At 50.2% G+C, this 16,547-nt stretch overlaps 3 protein-coding genes and 1 non-coding gene across 5 annotated transcripts; 2 read left to right on the top strand and 2 right to left on the bottom strand.

Annotated features, from left to right (window-relative positions):
- The first annotated feature begins 54 nt into the window (after positions 1 to 54).
- On the top strand, positions 55 to 136 carry TRNAS-GCU (transfer RNA serine (anticodon GCU)). The gene has a single exon. It is a non-coding gene; the product is annotated as a tRNA-Ser (tRNA).
- Positions 137 to 2,219: 2,083 nt separating this feature from the next.
- RPUSD2 (RNA pseudouridine synthase domain containing 2) lies at positions 2,220 to 7,168 on the bottom strand. The gene is made up of 4 exons (XM_058806408.1): positions 6,934 to 7,168; positions 6,023 to 6,794; positions 5,260 to 5,556; positions 2,220 to 4,332 (listed from the first exon to the last, which is right to left on the bottom strand). Exons 2-4 carry the CDS (start codon positions 6,506 to 6,508, stop codon positions 3,550 to 3,552), a joined length of 1,566 nt encoding a protein of 521 aa, XP_058662391.1. The 5' UTR covers positions 6,509 to 6,794; positions 6,934 to 7,168; the 3' UTR covers positions 2,220 to 3,549.
- Positions 6,645 to 10,577, bottom strand: LOC131558573 (protein-L-isoaspartate(D-aspartate) O-methyltransferase-like). Of its 2 annotated transcripts, XR_009274823.1 has the most exons (9): positions 10,305 to 10,577; positions 9,456 to 9,560; positions 9,046 to 9,077; positions 8,501 to 8,605; positions 8,154 to 8,274; positions 7,949 to 8,034; positions 7,696 to 7,865; positions 7,345 to 7,422; positions 6,645 to 6,794 (listed from the first exon to the last, which is right to left on the bottom strand). XR_009274823.1 is itself a non-coding variant. In XM_058806409.1 (8 exons), exons 1-8 carry the CDS (start codon positions 10,417 to 10,419, stop codon positions 7,410 to 7,412), a joined length of 747 nt encoding a protein of 248 aa, XP_058662392.1. In that variant the 5' UTR covers positions 10,420 to 10,577; the 3' UTR covers positions 6,848 to 7,409. The 2 variants fall into 2 exon arrangements, 1 of the variants encoding a protein (XP_058662392.1); XM_058806409.1 differs by lacking the exon at positions 6,645 to 6,794 and having other exon boundaries at positions 6,848 to 7,422.
- A 150-nt stretch (positions 10,578 to 10,727) lies between these two features.
- Positions 10,728 to 15,237, top strand: CCDC32 (coiled-coil domain containing 32). Its single transcript, XM_058807059.1, has 4 exons — positions 10,728 to 10,769; positions 10,969 to 11,206; positions 11,912 to 12,068; positions 13,569 to 15,237. The coding sequence occupies exons 2-4, from the start codon at positions 10,978 to 10,980 to the stop codon at positions 13,705 to 13,707; spliced, it is 525 nt and encodes a 174-aa protein (XP_058663042.1). The 5' UTR covers positions 10,728 to 10,769; positions 10,969 to 10,977; the 3' UTR covers positions 13,708 to 15,237.
- The last annotated feature ends 1,310 nt before the right edge of the window (positions 15,238 to 16,547 follow it).

The raw sequence follows: 16,547 nt of genomic DNA, 5'->3' as shown, positions 1-16,547 counted from the left end.
GATGGAGGCGGTGGGCGCACTTCCTTATAGGTCCGGTGAGGGAGCGGTTATCGTGACGAGGTGGCCGAGTGGTTAAGGCGATGGACTGCTAATCCATTGTGCTCTGCACGCGTGGGTTCGAATCCCATCCTCGTCGGGAAGTTACCATTTTCCCTCATTAAAAGAATTTCTTTTTTCTAACACTTCCATGGGGACCTCTCCCTCCCTCCTCTCCTTTCAGCTCTTATGGGGAGAAGGAAAAGCGGAGCGGGTGCCCGGGACGGACAGGACAGAGCATCCTGAGGGATTCAGGGTTACAAGCCAGGATAGTGTCCCACAGATTCTGGGGGTCACAACCAGGAGGGAGTGTCATGAGGGATCTAGGGGTCACCCAGGCTAATGTCCCATGGAATTTAGGGGTCCCAGCCGGCACAGAGTGTCTCGAGGGACTGGAGGGTCTCACCCAGTATCCAGCTTCCCGAGGTGCCTCTCCATGGGGTATCCTGACTTACCTCCTTCCTCAGAACACAGCTCTTCTGCGGAGCTTCCAGCTGTGACACTGGGAACAAATCCCTTTTAATCTCCACCTCCTCTGGGATCCCACCAAAATGTCCTATTAGGGCTGGCTGGGTCTTTCATGAAAGCTCTGAGTAAGAATTAGGGGGATGGAAGATCAGTCCTATGAGGAAAGGCTGAGAGAGCTGGGATTGTTCAGCCTGGAAACGAGGAGGCTCCAGGGAACCCTCCGAGCCCCTTCTGGCGCCTATAGGGACTCCAAGAGATGGACTTGGGACAAGGAGGAATGGCTCTGAACTGGAGGAGATTTAGATGGGAGGGTGAGGAGCCCCTGGCACAGGTTTTCCCAGAGAAGCCGAGGCTGCCCCTGGATCCCTGGAAGCGTCCAAGACCAGCTTGGACAGGGCTTGGAACAAGCTGGGATAGTGGAAGGTGTCCCTGCCCATGGTAGGGGAGTGGGACTGGGTAGGCTTTAGGGTCCCAGCCCCTCACTGAAAATGACATCAAGTTCTCCTCAGATAATTACTGCTTTGTCTTCCATAAAGTTATGGCAATTTAAAAAGCATAAATGAGTGTATTGACAAGATACAGGAAAACTTTTCCTCTCTGCCTAAGCCATACATGGTTCACTTAGAAAAAAATTTAAATCTGGGATTAGAGGCCTGGAAGTAGAAGTTAGTGAAACTCAGAGCTTCCAGGAGGAGGGACATATCCCAGCTATGCTGTGACAGCTCTGAGCCCTCCTATCACACACGGCCAAAACTTTTAACTACACTTAAATCCTTCTGGAAATTAGATCATACCCAACCCAATTAGATCACAAAAGGCTCCCAAACACAATGTAAAGCACAACTGGACAAGAGTTACTGTGTGGAAGGTGAGTGCTCAGGGGCTGATTCCAGCCAGTCCTGCACAGGGACAGCCCAAGGCACAGGGAAGTTTGCCAGGAGGGTTTATTTGTATGGAAAAGTGCTTTAGCACAGTGAGACAGAGATTCTCCTGATAAAGACAGAATTATAGGATTGTCAAGGATCAGTCCAAAGCTAACCCAGCACTGTCAAGGCATGTCCAAGTAAAGGTGTACTAAGGAAAAGAATTCTTCCAGGATCTACATTTTGTATGGAAAACTTTATGCCAACAACCAGGACCCAGTACTTACCACAGACCCAATCTCAGATGGGAATTTATCACAGGGAATCTCCAAGAACAACATTTTTCCAGCTAACAATACATCAAGCACAGTTTTGACAAACTAAAATAAATAAATAAAATAAATAAATAAATAAAAATAAATAAAATCTAAAATAAAAATAAAATTTAAAATAAAAATAATTTTAAAAATAAGAAATAAAATAAGAATGAAATGAAATTAAATGAAAAAATAAAATAAAATAAAATAAAATAAAATAAAATAAAATAAAATAAAATAAAATAAAATAAAATAAAATAAAATAAAATAAAATAAAATAAAATAAAATGTAGTATCCTTGTGAACTAAATCCTAAATCGTCATAGTTCAAAGAATCCTGGAAACAGAAGCCCAGGGGTTTCTTGACCGGGAAATTAAAGTTGCCAGTTGCAGCCATTATTCCAGGAAAAGCAGAAAAAACAGTAAGCAGCTGAGCTCCAGTTCCTCATCAGGCCCTTTGGCCCCAATGTCAGTCAGGAAAATCCCTGACAGAGCCTTTTTTTTGGCAAGAAATTTCTTGCCAAAAAACCTCCAAGCATAACTTGGGACACATCAAAGTCTAATTTAACTGCCATCCCTAAATCTACCCCCATTTTCCCCTGCATCCAAATCCAGTAACAGCTCCGGCCACCCTTTTTTAATACACTGAAGGTGCCCAAGTTCCATTTATTTCCACGAAAGGTGTATTCCAATGCATCAAAATTTGGGTAACGCTGATTTTTAGCATCACCTCTCTAAATACCTGGAATTAAACTAGAAATCACGAAACCACTGCCAGGATGTGGAAGAACAAAGCTCAAACCTGAATGAATTTTTATGGAAATATTCAACATCAGCTGGATGATCCTCAGAGAAAGACACCACTTGGCTCCTGTGGGCTACTGGAGGCAAGCAATGGTTTATTGTGATTTGGTAGTTATGTCCAGACCCTGGTGACATCATTAAGTGACTTTAGGAGGAAGGAAATAATTCCTGTGGTTTGGCCAACCTGAGATCTCCAAAATTAATATTAAAATATAAAAACCCTCCCAGAAGCCAAGAATATACTGTGTAAACACTAATGAAAATAAGAACTATGGTGGTATTAATAATTCATATAAAACTACTTTAAAAGAAGACTTCTAAAATTATTTTGAAAGAAGTCTTCTGCTTCATAAAACTGCTTTTGTTTTTATTGAAAGCTGTCACACTGAAGTGATATTAAAAAATCTCTTCAAGACAAAATCTGGGGAACAGTACCTCCAAAACCAGGCCCAATACCCGCACCCAGAACTACTAACTTAAGTAATTATTTGAATGAATGTTGGTGATTTCAAAGGCAAGTGGATCCTGCTGACAAACAGCAGGCACAAAACAGATCACAGTGTCCTGGTTTTACCTCACAGTGTTCTCAAGGAGTAATCTTGTCATTTTGAAATCAATCTGACAACAAAATACAATAAAAACAGTTTTTTTTTTTATGACATGACATCCAGCAGCTCTTACTGTAAGACACAGGAACACAGCAGGCTGGAAGAAAAATAAGTTTTTGACTTTTAGTGCATACATTTCATCATCCATGTGGATAATTGATCCAGAATCCATTGAGGTGAAGGCAAAGCTGCCTGTGCCGAGCAGAGTTCAGTCCTTGCTGCCCTCAAGTGCCAGTTCACTAAAAGGCAACATAAAACTCCTGTTTTAGCCTCGCTTCCCTGCTCATCTTTCACAGCACCTGTGGGAAGCGGGATAATTCCCCAACCCCACTGATCCCTCCCAGCCCAGCTCAAGGCACATTCTGTTCACCTCAGCCACAATGCAAAGTCAATCTTTGGTCTCTGCACGGCACTGTGCCAGCCAGCAGGGCCTGCAGGTGCTGGGTGTCCTGGTCACTCCTGCCAGTCCTCCATGGCCCACTCGGGCATGCTGGAGCAGTACTCAAAGTCGGCGCCCTTGTAGCGCAGGGCGTGCAGGAACATCACCAGCTCCTTGGGAGAGGGGTCCCGCCTGCTCGTCCTGCACTCCACACACAAAGGGTCCTTCTCTTCCCAGCCCTTCTCCCCTGCCTGCCCATCCTGATTCCCACACAAACGGAGCTCTTTGTCTTTATCAGGCGGTTCCAGGTTGGTATCAGTGTTCAGTGGACAAGCTGCTACGTCATTCCTCTCCGGATCCTTCTCATCCTCAGCAGGGCAGGAACTCCCATTTACAGGATCAGACTTGGTGCAGTCACCTGAATTCCCACAGTCTTTACTTTCTCCAGCAGAGTTCAAGTCCTCCTCCCCGATACCCAAGATCTCCAGGCTCTGTTTGGAGCGATGCTCCTCCACCAGCGCCTTCAGCAGCTCCTCGTCCGTCTTGCCGATCCTGCCGCCCTTGCCCCTGTCCGGTCCCCAGGCCTCCATGTTGTAGATGGGGTCGTTGAGGATGGGGTGTCCCAGGAACTGCAGGTGGACGCGGATCTGGTGCGTGCGGCCCGTGCGGGGCAGGCACCGCACCACGCTGCTGCTGCCGTTGTAGCTGAGCCGCTGGAAGAGCGTCTGGCACGGCTTCCCCTTGGCGTCCACGCGGCACACGCCCACCTTGTAGGACACCACCAGGATGGGCTCCTCACAGACCACCTCGTGCTCCGGGAACTCCCCCACCACCCGGCACACGTACTCCTTCTCCAGCTGCCAGAGACACGAGAGGGAGGCTCAGGAAACACAGGGGGAAACACACCCAAGCTCCAGCCTTGCTGCTCCTCCTCCCTCTCTCCTCAATAAAATACATCCCGAGGTGGCATTTTATTACAACAGGAAAAGGACAAATATGCAATCAGCTACTTAAAACCCAAATTTCCCCATACATTTTCCTCAGCTAGTTGGGAAATCAAGAGTAGAAAGGCCTGGCCTATTTGCCTTGTTTTAAATTCAGGAGCCATCTCTCCACAGCCTTTGGCTTACAGCCCTGAAGCCAATCCTGGAAAAAGTTCTGTTTGGATCAAGAGACTCTGAAAAAATGAGAATTTTAAAAGTACAAAAATGATGGATAATTGACATATGTCCACTCACAAATAAATTTCATCTCTAACTGGTCTGCATGACCCCAGCAAGTTTGCATAATCCCTTAAGAAAGATGATTCACTTCAACCCAATATTACTGAAATAATTTAAATTTTTAGGAGATAACTTCCAACCTAAAACTACCAAAATCAATTAAAGTTTTAGGAGACCCTTTACAATTAAATATTACCAAATCAAAATAAATTTGTAGGAGATCCCTTTTAATCCAGTATTACTAAATGAAATTAAATTACCACATTGAACTAAATTTTTAGGAGATATCTTTCAATCCAATATCAAAAGCAGTTAAATTTTTAGGGTTTTCATTCTAATATTATCGCATTAGGATTACCAAAATCAATTAAATTTTTTAGGAGCTCCCTTCCAATCCAGTATTACCAAACTCAATTTTTACTCTCTCTTTACCCTATTAGGGACGAGAAGCACCAATAGATAAGAACACCAACATAACCATGAGCTGTCTGGGGAACTTCAGCTCACCTAGAGAGCAAACCTGGCTGACTGTGGAGCACAGCAGCAGCTCGCAGCCCTCACCTGCCTCTGCCGGACCTGCTCGTCGATGCGCTTGGACACGGCGGCGGTCTTGGCGAACATGAGCACGCCCGAGGTCATGCGGTCCAGGCGGTGCAGGGTGTGCAGCTCCCGCAGGCCGTGCTCCTTGCCCAGGATGAAGATGACGGTGTTGTGCCGAAACCGGCCGCAGGGGTGCACGGGCAGCGACGAGGGCTTGTCCACCACCACCACCTCCTCGTCCTCGGCCAGGATGCGGATGGGCTGGGCGGTGACCGGCGGCTCGTGCCGGTGCACCGTGTTCCTGAGGAAGTCGTTGTTCTGGAAGGGGTACGGACAGTCAGCCTGAATCCGGCTCCTGCGACCACCCACCCGGCCACACACAACAGGGACTTGACATGGTGGAAGAAGAATTAAAGCCCCTTTCTCCAGGAATCTCGGATTTAGAATAACAAGTGTGTGTGTCACCACGCGAATGCGACCACCTGCCCATAGCATATTCCCATTCCTAAGGGCGAAGGAAGCCGTGTGGCTGCCTGTGGGGCTGCAGGATCTACACATTCCCGAATCCAGGAGGGCAGGGATTCCCCGGGAGCCCCGATTTCTCCCTTAAACCCCTCCACAGGGTTCACAGAATCATAAAATATGTCGAATTGAAAGGAACCCATCAGGATTATCGAGTCCAACTCCTGGCCCTGTATTATCTGACCACGCCGCTCTGATGCTCACGGCTTGGGGCAGGCCGGGCTCTGTCCCCAGCCCACGATCCCCCCCCGGGCCCGCTCACCTTGAGCACGATGTCCAGGTCGCTCACGGGCTCCTCGTTGAGGCGCAGGCGGCCGGCGCGGGCGGCGGCGCGGTAATAGGAGAGGGGCTGCGCTCGGAACTCGGTGCCGAAGACGTGCAGGAGGCTGCGGCCCACCCAGCGCCCCTTGCAGTAGGTGCGGAAGTCGAAGTAGTAGGGGCGCACCTTGCGCAGGCCGCCCTCGAAGTAGTACGAGGTCTCGGCGAAGTGCTCGGCGCCGAAGCTCACGCCGGGGTTCAGTTTCCGCGGCGGCGGCACGTACCGCTCGCCGCCCGCCAGCCGCCGCTTCTTGGGGGCCGGCGCCGCCTCCTCCTTGCCGGCGGGGTCCGGTTCCTCCTCCCGGGCTCGGCCGGAGCCGGTACCGGGTCCCGGCTCGGCCATGTCCCCGCGGGGCGGCGGCGGCCGGACCCCGATCCCCGCCGCGCGCACCCACGCCGGCCACACCGCGCGGCGCACGCCGTGACGCATCGCGCTGCGCCGGGCGGCGCGGGCCAATCAGAGCGCGCCGGCACCGCCAGGCCATGCCCCCGTCCCGTTCCCGCCTCTGCCCCCATCCCACAGGGCGTCGTGAGGCGGAAGCGATGGAGGAGCGAGAGCGCCTATATTTATTAATTGATTTATTTATATTTTTACCTCCCAGCAGTTTCCCCCATCAGAACTGCTCCACAAATGACCCTCGAGCCTCACCGCAGCCCGCCTGCCCCTCGTGAGCCTCCTCAGTCACCGCCTGCGGGAGGGACGCGTCAGGGAAAAGCTGGAACATGAGCATTTTTTATAACCCCAATCAGAAAAGCCAAGAAATGCACATTTTTCGTAACCCCAAAGAGGGTCAAGTCCAGAAATGAATATTTTTCAAAACTCCAAACAGAAAAAAACCCGAGCATTTTTCATACCCTCAAAATCCAGTGTTGCTGCCCATCATTAAATTAGCTGGTGCAGGCAGGAAGAGAACACGCTCCCATATTTTAAAAACTGACAAGTCAGGGTACATTGCTGCTCCAAGACACTAATTGTGACTTATTTTCGCCAAGCATTAGGCAGAGTAGTCGATATTAAAGTGGTTTTAGTGAAGCTTTAGGTATTCCTGTCTGCTGTCAGAATTCTCTGTGATCTGATGTTATCTAGAGTTTATCAGAGAGGAAAGCTGGAATTGTCTGGATCTGCTCCCTGGAAGCTGCCACGGCCTCCAAGAGCCTCCCCTGGTCCTGTCCCTGTTCTCCATCCCTCCAGAACGAGCTCCTCTGAAGCAGAACTTCCCTTTATCCATTGATGAAATTTCCATTAAAAAGCAAAACCATACTGACCATCTACAGGCCTAAGTCCCTCTCATGAGCTTTCTGAGGTGCCTTTAGAGATATCCATCCATGTGTCAGAGGTCATCCCTGAGGCAAAGGAAAACCAACAGTTACTACTCTCTCAGTTCTGTGCCAGCATCACATGGAATTTAAACACACACACAGGCTCCAGAAAAAGAGGAAATAAAACTCTGCAAGCTCTATCAGACAGAAAATACCCCCTGCTTTGCCAAGCTGTTCTCTCCTTTTTTTTTCCCACAAACAGCATCCGCCAGGGATCCAGGACTCGGTCAGCAAAGCCAAGGAGAGCAAGCTCAGAGAGAGAGGAAGGAGTGTTCCTCAGGGAAGAGCAGGTTTTACCGAGGCCACTGCTTCTCCTTGTCTGTGAGGGGGACGTAGATGACGCCCATGAGCTGGGTCTCCACGATGTGCCCCTCGCTGGTCTTGTCATACTGCATCAGCACCTGGTTCGCCCCCTCGGGCCCCACGGGCACGATCAGCCGCCCGCCCGGCTTCAGCTCCTTCAGCAGCTGCAGCACCGACACATCCCGGTCAGCAGGGGCAAAAAAGCCCACACATTTTCTCTAGGGACACCCAGCATGGCCTCTCTTACCTCCTTGGGGACGGTGGCCGCGGCCGCTCCCACGTGGATGGCGTCGTAAGGAGCCTCCTCAGGGTATCCCTGCCTGCCATCTCCAACTACAGAGGGAAAACACCCAGGGACCACTTGGGTTGTGTCATGACAAAACATCAACACAAACTGGAAGGGCTGCAAGTAGCACAGCCAAGGGGAAACCCCGGGGCTGCAGGGAGCTCACCCACGAGCTTCACGCGGCCGGAGCTGAGCAGTGTGGGATCATCCTCTTGGACATTCCGGATGGATTCGTGCACCAGCTCCTTGATGTGCTCCACGCCCACAGCTTTTCCTGTCGGGCCAATCTGCAAAAAACATCAGTCAAACACCTGATGCCTCCCATATGGAAGAGCCAGGGCAGGTTTCAGTGGGAACTGGGGAATCTCCAGGAAGAAGCTCCAGAGCAGAGGTTCTGAAGAGGAGGTGCAAGCCCTGTGCCTCTTCCTTGGTTTTAGGGCTGAGTAGTGCCAGTTACAGCAGCTAATTAAGGGATGTGCTTTCCAGGCTGGGAACAGAGTGCCGTGAGCTCACCATCCTGGCGAAGCAGGCCGTGAGGTATCCGCTCCCAGATCCCACATCCAGCGCCTTGGCACCTTCCACCAGCTGATCCTTGAGCAGCTCCAGCGCGTGGGCGTGCTGCAGGGACACCCAGGACAAGGAAGAGGGAAACATCCCGGGGTTAGTCTCCTCTTCCAACACATTTTGCTGTTTTCTGATTTAATCACAGCACACCTGGCCTTGTGCCTGACACTTCCAGAGCAAAACTCAAAATCAGACCTGGAAGATCTTTTGCAGGACATAATTTAGGCAGAGGCTCAGGAATTAGATGTGAAACAGCAGGAGAAAAGGTGTCATGCAAAAAAAGGGACAGCATGGAATTCCCATCTAAGCACACTTTTAAAGCAACTGAAAGAGAATGGGGGAACTCCTCTAAAGAAGAAAAATCCCTAAAGAAACAAGCAGGATAATCATGTCCATGGGATGTTTCAGTTTTCTACTTGAAGAAAAATTAAATATAAAAAGAGAAATAAACAATTCCCTCCATTGCTGTTGAAAGGGAGGAGTTTTCACCTTACCATGTGCGGGGCGCTGATCGTAGCCTTGTAGCCTAAAAGGAAATGGGGGACACAAGTCATTTGACAGGGAATAAAATTCCCAATGGGAACAGTTCCTAATTCTCCCCCACCTTCCCCCCAAAATAGGAAAACACTTGTCTCTTTTCACAGAATCACAGGATGATTTGGAAATACTTGTCCCCTTTCACAGAATCACAGGATGATTTGGCTTGGAAGGGACCTTAAAGCTCATCCAGTCCCAGCCCCTGCCATGGGTGGGGACACCTTCCCTTAGACCAAGGTACTTCAAGGCCCATCCAACCTGGCCTTGGACACTTCCAGGGATAGGGATTCCACAACATGACCATGGAGCACCTGCCCAGGCACCCTGTGCCCTGCTGACAGCAGATGTTTTGCCAGAAGTGACTCACCAATGGATTGAGGAGAATCCATGTATGGGAAATACTTGATGTAGTGACCTCTGTCCGTAGCCAACAACACATCAAAGACACGCTGAGACTTAACGATCCCTTTTTCTGGGAAAGAAGGAAAAAAAGAGACAGGCAGGATTGAAATCCTGGGCATTCCAGCAAGAAGAATTTTGAAAGGGGAAGTTCACACTTCAGGGAGTTAATGGATCTGGGGGTATTAATGAGGGATCTGAGAGAGACAGCAAACCAAACACTGATGGAAGGACAGCCTTTCCCATTCCTGCTGGGGCCCACCCACCAGCTCATCTCCAGAGGCGGCCACCTGCAGCCACAACGCCTCTGGCACTGCCAGGTGTAATGGGAGCGAACCGGAGTCGCGTTTCACGGCGGGAAACGGAGACTCCGGTTCAGGTTTCAGCAGTGAACTCAAAGGCCACGGCCGCAGAGACATCCGACATCCCTTCACACCTTTCTGCGGGAATTCTGGGGAATTTACAGCTATTTTTATGTGTTCCAGCTGTCCTGGCACCGGGCACCTTTCCAGCCCTCGGGCACAGCCCGAATGTGCGGGACACTCGGCTGCACGGCCGGGCTCGAACACCGAGCTGCAGCACACACTTCCAGAGGCAGGGAAGGAAGGTGTGGAGAGGCGCTCCTGCCCCTCCTGGCACAGCACCTTGTTTCCAGCTATAAATAGAACGAGTTCAGGCCGGGGCAAATGCCAAAATTCAGGAACATGAACCCCAACCCTTCCGAGTGAGCAGCGTCACACGGCGTGACACTAAATATCCACACACAGCCATTAAATATCCGTGCACTGCCATTCCAGGGGATGCTGCCGGCACTCACTGTACAGGTTGTTCACCAGCTCCGCGTGCGTTTTCCCGCTGGATGTCCAGGCCATGGTCCTGGCGAAGAGCAGCCCCATGAGTGCCAGCACGGCGCCGCACGGCAGCTGGCTCATCCCACGGACACGGCAGCGGCCTGCGGAGAGAGGGGGTGGCTCAGAGCTCCGCCGGAGCTCCCGGTGTGGCGCTGGAGCACATCCCGGCCTCGCCGAACCGCGGCGGGGGCGGCAGCGCCTCAGGGATGTCACACCGCCCTCGCCTGCGCCGCCCGCCACAGCTTCCGCCCTCTGCCAACATGGCGGCGCGGCGGCGTCAGCGGCCCCCACCCTGTGGACCAATGGGCGCCCACGCTCCACCGGCGGCGCGCGGTGATTGGTCGGAGCCGGACCCGGTGGCGGCGGTGATTGGCCGGGCCCGGGGCCGGCGAGGCGCGGGCGGAGCTGCCGCGGTGCCCGGAGCGCGGGCGGTGGGTGCGGGAGCGGGGCGGCCCCTCCGCCTCACGGGCAGCCGCGGGGACATCGCTCCCTGCAGGGCGGCCGGGAGTCCTGGTGGGGTGGGAATTCCCTGGAATGTCCGCTGGCGTGACTTGGGCAGAGGGAGGCGGGTGGCGGAGGCCTGGGCGGGCGGCTCGGCTCGGCGCTCACCGTTTGTTCCCCCCGTGGCAGGATCCCAGGATGAGGATGATCGAGAGCGTGGACTCCGTGGTGACCCGGTCCAGCGAGGACCTCTGGGCTGAGATCTGCTCCTGTCTGCCGCATCCCGAGCACAAGGACGCCGGCGATGCCTTCACAGACTCCTTCATGGATTCCTACGCCGAGGGCAGCGGATCGGGTGGCTCTTCCCAACCTGCCCTGAAGCCCTGGGCACCCCTGAAGGACTCAGAGGTGTATTTAGCATCCCTGGGTGAGTGTCTGCCTGGCGACAGCTCTGCTTTTGTGGTGCCGGTGCTGTGGTCAACAACTCTCCCAGCTTAAATACACAGAATATGACTCATTTTCTTCAAGTGCAGCAGTGGAAAGGTGAAGCTCAGTCAGAGCTTTCTCATCTCTGGCACAGAAAGGAACTTTTTATAAAGCAAAAGCTGAAAAAAGTTGTTTTTTACCCTCCACAATAAGTAGGAGGCTGCACACAGCAACAGAACAGGTGGCAGAAGTGGCTTTTTAAGCTTTTATTTCTGCCAGAACTTTCATCGTGCCTTTGTTGCTGTTTCACAGCGCACCAAGTAGTGCAATGAGAGTGATTTATTTTCCAGTTTGCATGGAAATTGTGGGAACTCGGTGCCTGTGAGATCTGTGCTGTCCTGTGTGATTTCATGGAAGCTGAGCAGTAAGTGTGAAAGTTATTAAAACCCCAAACAGGCAGAGCTGGCTGATTGCACAAACCTTATTTCCTTCAGAAGCATCACCTGAAAAACACCATCTTGTGCATATATAGGAAAGGAAGCCAGGCAGGCTTGAAATACAGGGAGAAAAATACTTTTAAAATAGAAATTAGTCTTGAAAAGTTAATTTAACTTACTTTTTGATATAGAAGTCCAGATCCTTCTCTTCTCTCCTTCCAGGAAAAACCCCATAACCAAGGTAACAAAGTCCCCTGTTCCCCTCACAGAGAGAAGACTGATGAGGATCAAAGGCCTGTCCCAGGAGGTGACCTCCAAGGACATGCTGCGCACGCTGTCCCAGGCCAAGAAGGAATGCTGGGACAGGTTCCTGCAGGAGAAGTTTGAGGCAGAATGTTACGTTGAGGGCCACGATGCTGACGAGAGGTAATGAGCAAATTAGAGGGAAGGGATCACCACCTACCGCTCAAAAACTGGAAGAAGGTTTTGTCAGGACATGACACAGAAATACCCATTAGGGTTGTGCCAGAGGGAACACAGAGCACGTAGGGTTTGAGCTTCCAGTGCTCCTTTCTGATCTTTGCACCCCTTAGAGTGCATGGAAGTAGCTGGGACCTACTCAGTGATTTCCCTCCTCACACATGGCGTAGGGAAGGAATGGAGCAGAGGAGGGGATATCCAGTGTATCTCAGATGGGGATTTGGGGTTGGTGCCAGTCCTGGGATGAGATTTCCCTTCCCTGCCTCTCTTACGGTGCTCCTGCCCTCTCACAGATGATGTCAGAAGTAAGATGGGAACCCTTTCCCTAAGCAATCTCCCATTCCCAATCACATGGAACACTCTCCAAATTCCTCATTTCTCAGCTGACATTTTTCATGATTGCTTCTGGATGACAAGTAGATTATTTCTCTCCTGTCAAGAAAATCTACTTAAGCCAGAACTATGAAAAGAAATCCCTGTTTATAAGGAGGTTTCAGATGGTTTTTTTGGTCCCCCAGTTAACTTCAATATTTAAAACCAAGCTTTTATGGGCTCTTTCTACTGTTTTTAAAGGGTGGGGATGTTATCCATGAAAGAATTTCAGTCCCTAGAACTTGACTATGAAGTTGGAGGTCACTCCTGAATGGTGCTGAAGTTTTGAGTCTCACCCACTGATGTAATTAAACAAGCCTTAACTTTTAAGTGCACTGATTTATGATATTAGAGGGTTAGGATTATATTAGTTTTTTAACCTTCCAGTGCTATTAATGCTCACACATTTTGAGATATTCTTCCAGATTTGGTTTTGTTCCCTTCCCTTTCCCCACCATTTTTCCTGATCTTCATCACCAAGAGGCAGTTGGGGGTTTGGTTTGTTTGAGCAAGAGGTTTTTTACATCCAGCCCAGGAAGCTGGAAACTCCTGGAATCACAGATTGGTTTGGCCTGGAAGGGACCTTAAGGCCCATCCAGTGCCCCCCACCTGCCCTGGGCAGGGACACCTTCCACTATCCCAGGCTGCTCCAAACCCCATCCTGCCGGGATTTGAACATTTCCAGGGATGGGGCAGCCACAGCTTCTCTGGGCACCATGTGCCAGGGCCTCAGCACCCTCACAGGGAAGGAATTCTTCCCAATATCCCATCTAACCCTAACCCTGCCCTCTGTTTGATTGAGTTGGAGTTTTTGGCTACAGAGGCAGAGGAGAGCTTCAGGTGTGTAAAACCTGTTCTAACCACCCTTTCAAAGGCCCACCTGCAGGGAATGGCTTTGGACAGTGACAGATTCTGCTTGTCCCTGTGGCACCAGGATCCCTCCACGCCAGACCTCACCTGTGGGGACGGGAATACCTGCGGAGGGCAGGAATTGCCTGTGGAGGCTTTTGCTGTCGCTCCTCCTGTGCAGCTCTGTCCCTGCCTGGTCTCACGGTGTCCCTCTGCTGTCCCCAGCACGCTGGAGCACCTGAAGCGCTGGCTGCAGCCGGACAAGGTGGCCATCAGCTCCGAGGAGGTGCAGTGCCTCATCCCGCCCGAGCCGCAGCCCGAGAGGCCCGAGGCAGAGGAGGAGCCTCCGGCTGCCGAGCAGTGACAGCCCCCGGCCCTGCCCCTTGTCCCAGCCCCCAGGAGGATGTGCCCAGCCATAGGAATCGCAGGAAGGGGGGCACAGAGCAAATGGTCAGTCATTGAAGAAGTAATTTTTAAAAGAAAGAACCCCCAAGGCACCAAATCCCAGCTCTGGAGCTCCGCAGGCAGCGGCTGGCACTGGTAGGGACGAGAGGGAACATCTGTACCAAAACCTCACGTGGATCTTCTCCAGCCTGCAGCCACCTCATCATTCCAGCCTGGATTGTTTGGAATCCATCAGGAGACACATTAAACAACAACAATAACAACAAAAGCAGTTGTGGAGAAGCACCAGGGAACATCACGGTCTAGAATAGAGCAAAGAAACCACTGAGTCACTTTGGTCCTGTCTTTTACCTTTTCATTACTCAGCTGGGCATTTTTTTCCTCTCCTGCCAAATCCACTTTGCTTTCTCCAGATCTTCACTGTTTCAGTCTGACTTGGCCCCAGGCTGTGCCAGGAAGAAGATGGATATTTCCCACCTCTGTGAATTTGGGACCCTGAAGGAACATCTCACTGCAGTCAATAAATTGGTGTCATTGACATTGTAGCTATTTCACATTCCTCTCTGTAATGTTCCCCCTAATATCCCACTTTATTGCCCAAAATCTCTATTACAGACTGTAGGGGGAGTATTTTTTCCTCTTGTTGGTCGTTTTGTACCTGTTCAGCCTCTCCAGAAAAAGATCAGATTAGATTCTGTATTGGGAAACCAAGAGGGGTAGCCAGGGAGGCTACAAACAACTTGTTTTCATCACAGAATTGCATAGAATTCTCTGACTTGAAATATATTTAGTATTTAATTGTTTTTTTTCACCCTGCTTAACTCTTCAGAGGGTTATTTCCTTTTACTAATCCAAGAATCTGTGATACTGTGCTGATTTTTCGCTGATCTTGTGTTCTGCCTCGGCACCAACACTGGGGGTCGGTAGAGGGAAGCAGCACAGTCTGTCAGAGCTTCTTAGGGGAAATTGTCGTTCTAGGAGTTAATCCTCACCGGATTCATGCCGTGTTCATTTATGTACCTGTTTGAAAATACTTTTTTAGGAGTAAATTTTTGCTGGAGCCTCGCAGTTTCCTGTCTCTGTACCCAAATAGAGGTGCTGCTCTCTCAGTCACCGTGTCACAGCTCAGAGGTTGTTCCCACCATCAGCATTCCTGGTGTAACTCCCTCCCCAGCTCAGAATTCTCCATTAAAACAATCCCTTGTTTTTTAAACCTTGAGGAATGGGGTGAATCATCTGAGTGCCAGTGATGCACAAGCCTCGTGTCTTGCTGGTTTGCTCATTAAATGTCCCTTTTAATTCATCCTTTAGCTGTCCTCTATTATGTTAAGTCTGTGTCCTTGTGCAGATCTCTCTCACCTGATGAGACAAAGCTGTGACAGAGATGCAGAACTCTGAGCTGTTCCCAGAAATGGTTTGTGTAGAGACAGAAAGCAGCAATTTCTCTGTCCCCGGCCTATTTCCCAGTCAATAAAATTCTTCTTATGGGTAACAAGCACTGTGAGGATGCTTTATATTATCTTATCTGTTCTTAAACATATTTGAGGAGGAAGTGTACCCAAAAGAACTGTGCTGAAATTATTCCACATCCACATCACCAGGCATTTCCTTTGGAGAAGGGACCTGAGGGGACAGCTCTTATCATTTCACTTGTAAAAATAATAACATTCCTGGATTCTTTGACCTGCTCTATGGAAACATGTGGGGCAAAAGAAAATCCTACTGATAACTGCAAAGTTTGAGCAATAATTTCCTTAAATGAATTATTTATGTAGAGTTAACTTTTTTCCCCTCCCAGATATAATAAATATAGTTACATCAATATAATTATATATAATTAAATTATAACCGAGAGTATAGACTTGGAGTGAGTCTGTACTTAAATCACCATAAAGGAAACCTTTAAAACTTCTTTACAAAATCACTGAATCTGTTAATAGGAGTGTGATGTGTCCAAGCAGCGTTGTTAAACTTGTTGGTGGCACACATGATTCGAGTTGCAAGGCCTTACCTCTCAATATTTGGATTTATTTTGGGAAAAACAGACTGCTGAGCTCCTCTGCACCAAACCAACTCTTGCTGGTAAAAGCAGCAGCCTCACTAGGGGTGGATTTTGCTTCTACATCAATACCAATCTTCCTATGTGTGGAAATAACTCCCGCAGAGGGAGAATTGTTGAGGCTGGAAAAACCCTCTGGGATCATCGAATCCAAGTCCAGCACAGCTGAGCCCACCCGTGTCCCCAAGTGCCACAGCCACATGGCTCTATAATCCCCTCAGGGCTGGGCACTCTACCCTTGCCCAGGGCAGCCTGTTTGTGACAATTTAACCCAGAGGGGACATCAGTGACATCCAGGGACTCAGGAAGGGCCCATCCTCAGAGGCACAGCCAGATCTGCAGCTGCACTGCCTGGTGGCATCGGGTCCCGACCATGAAGCACAGGCAGATACAGGGAATGACTTTCAGGCAGGATAAATGAGTAAATCACAAAGGAAACAGCAGCCCCTTGCCCCTTTGTACCTTTTAAAGTCATTATTTTACCTTTTTCTCTGCGTGAAACAGCACTTCTGCACCCCTGGAAGCCAGTGGAGAGCCCATGTGGTAACACAGCCCCAGCCATGTTTGGCAGGGGTTTGCTTTCAAAATGGGGCAGAATAAAGTACCTAACACAATTCACCTGCTGCCTTGTCAGAGCAAGGGGAGGGCAGGGCTGACAGAGCACTCTGGGCAGCAGGGATAGCCTTCCACCCATCCAAATGGGAAAAAATGTGCTTCTCCATAAGCTTGGGCCAAAGGAA

This window comes from Ammospiza caudacuta, chromosome 6, assembly GCF_027887145.1.
Source record: "Ammospiza caudacuta isolate bAmmCau1 chromosome 6, bAmmCau1.pri, whole genome shotgun sequence".
In the NCBI taxonomy this organism is placed as follows: Eukaryota; Metazoa; Chordata; class Aves; order Passeriformes; family Passerellidae; genus Ammospiza; species Ammospiza caudacuta.
Note: the sequence above shows the minus strand (reverse complement) of the source record. Positions and strands in the feature narration are given on the sequence as shown.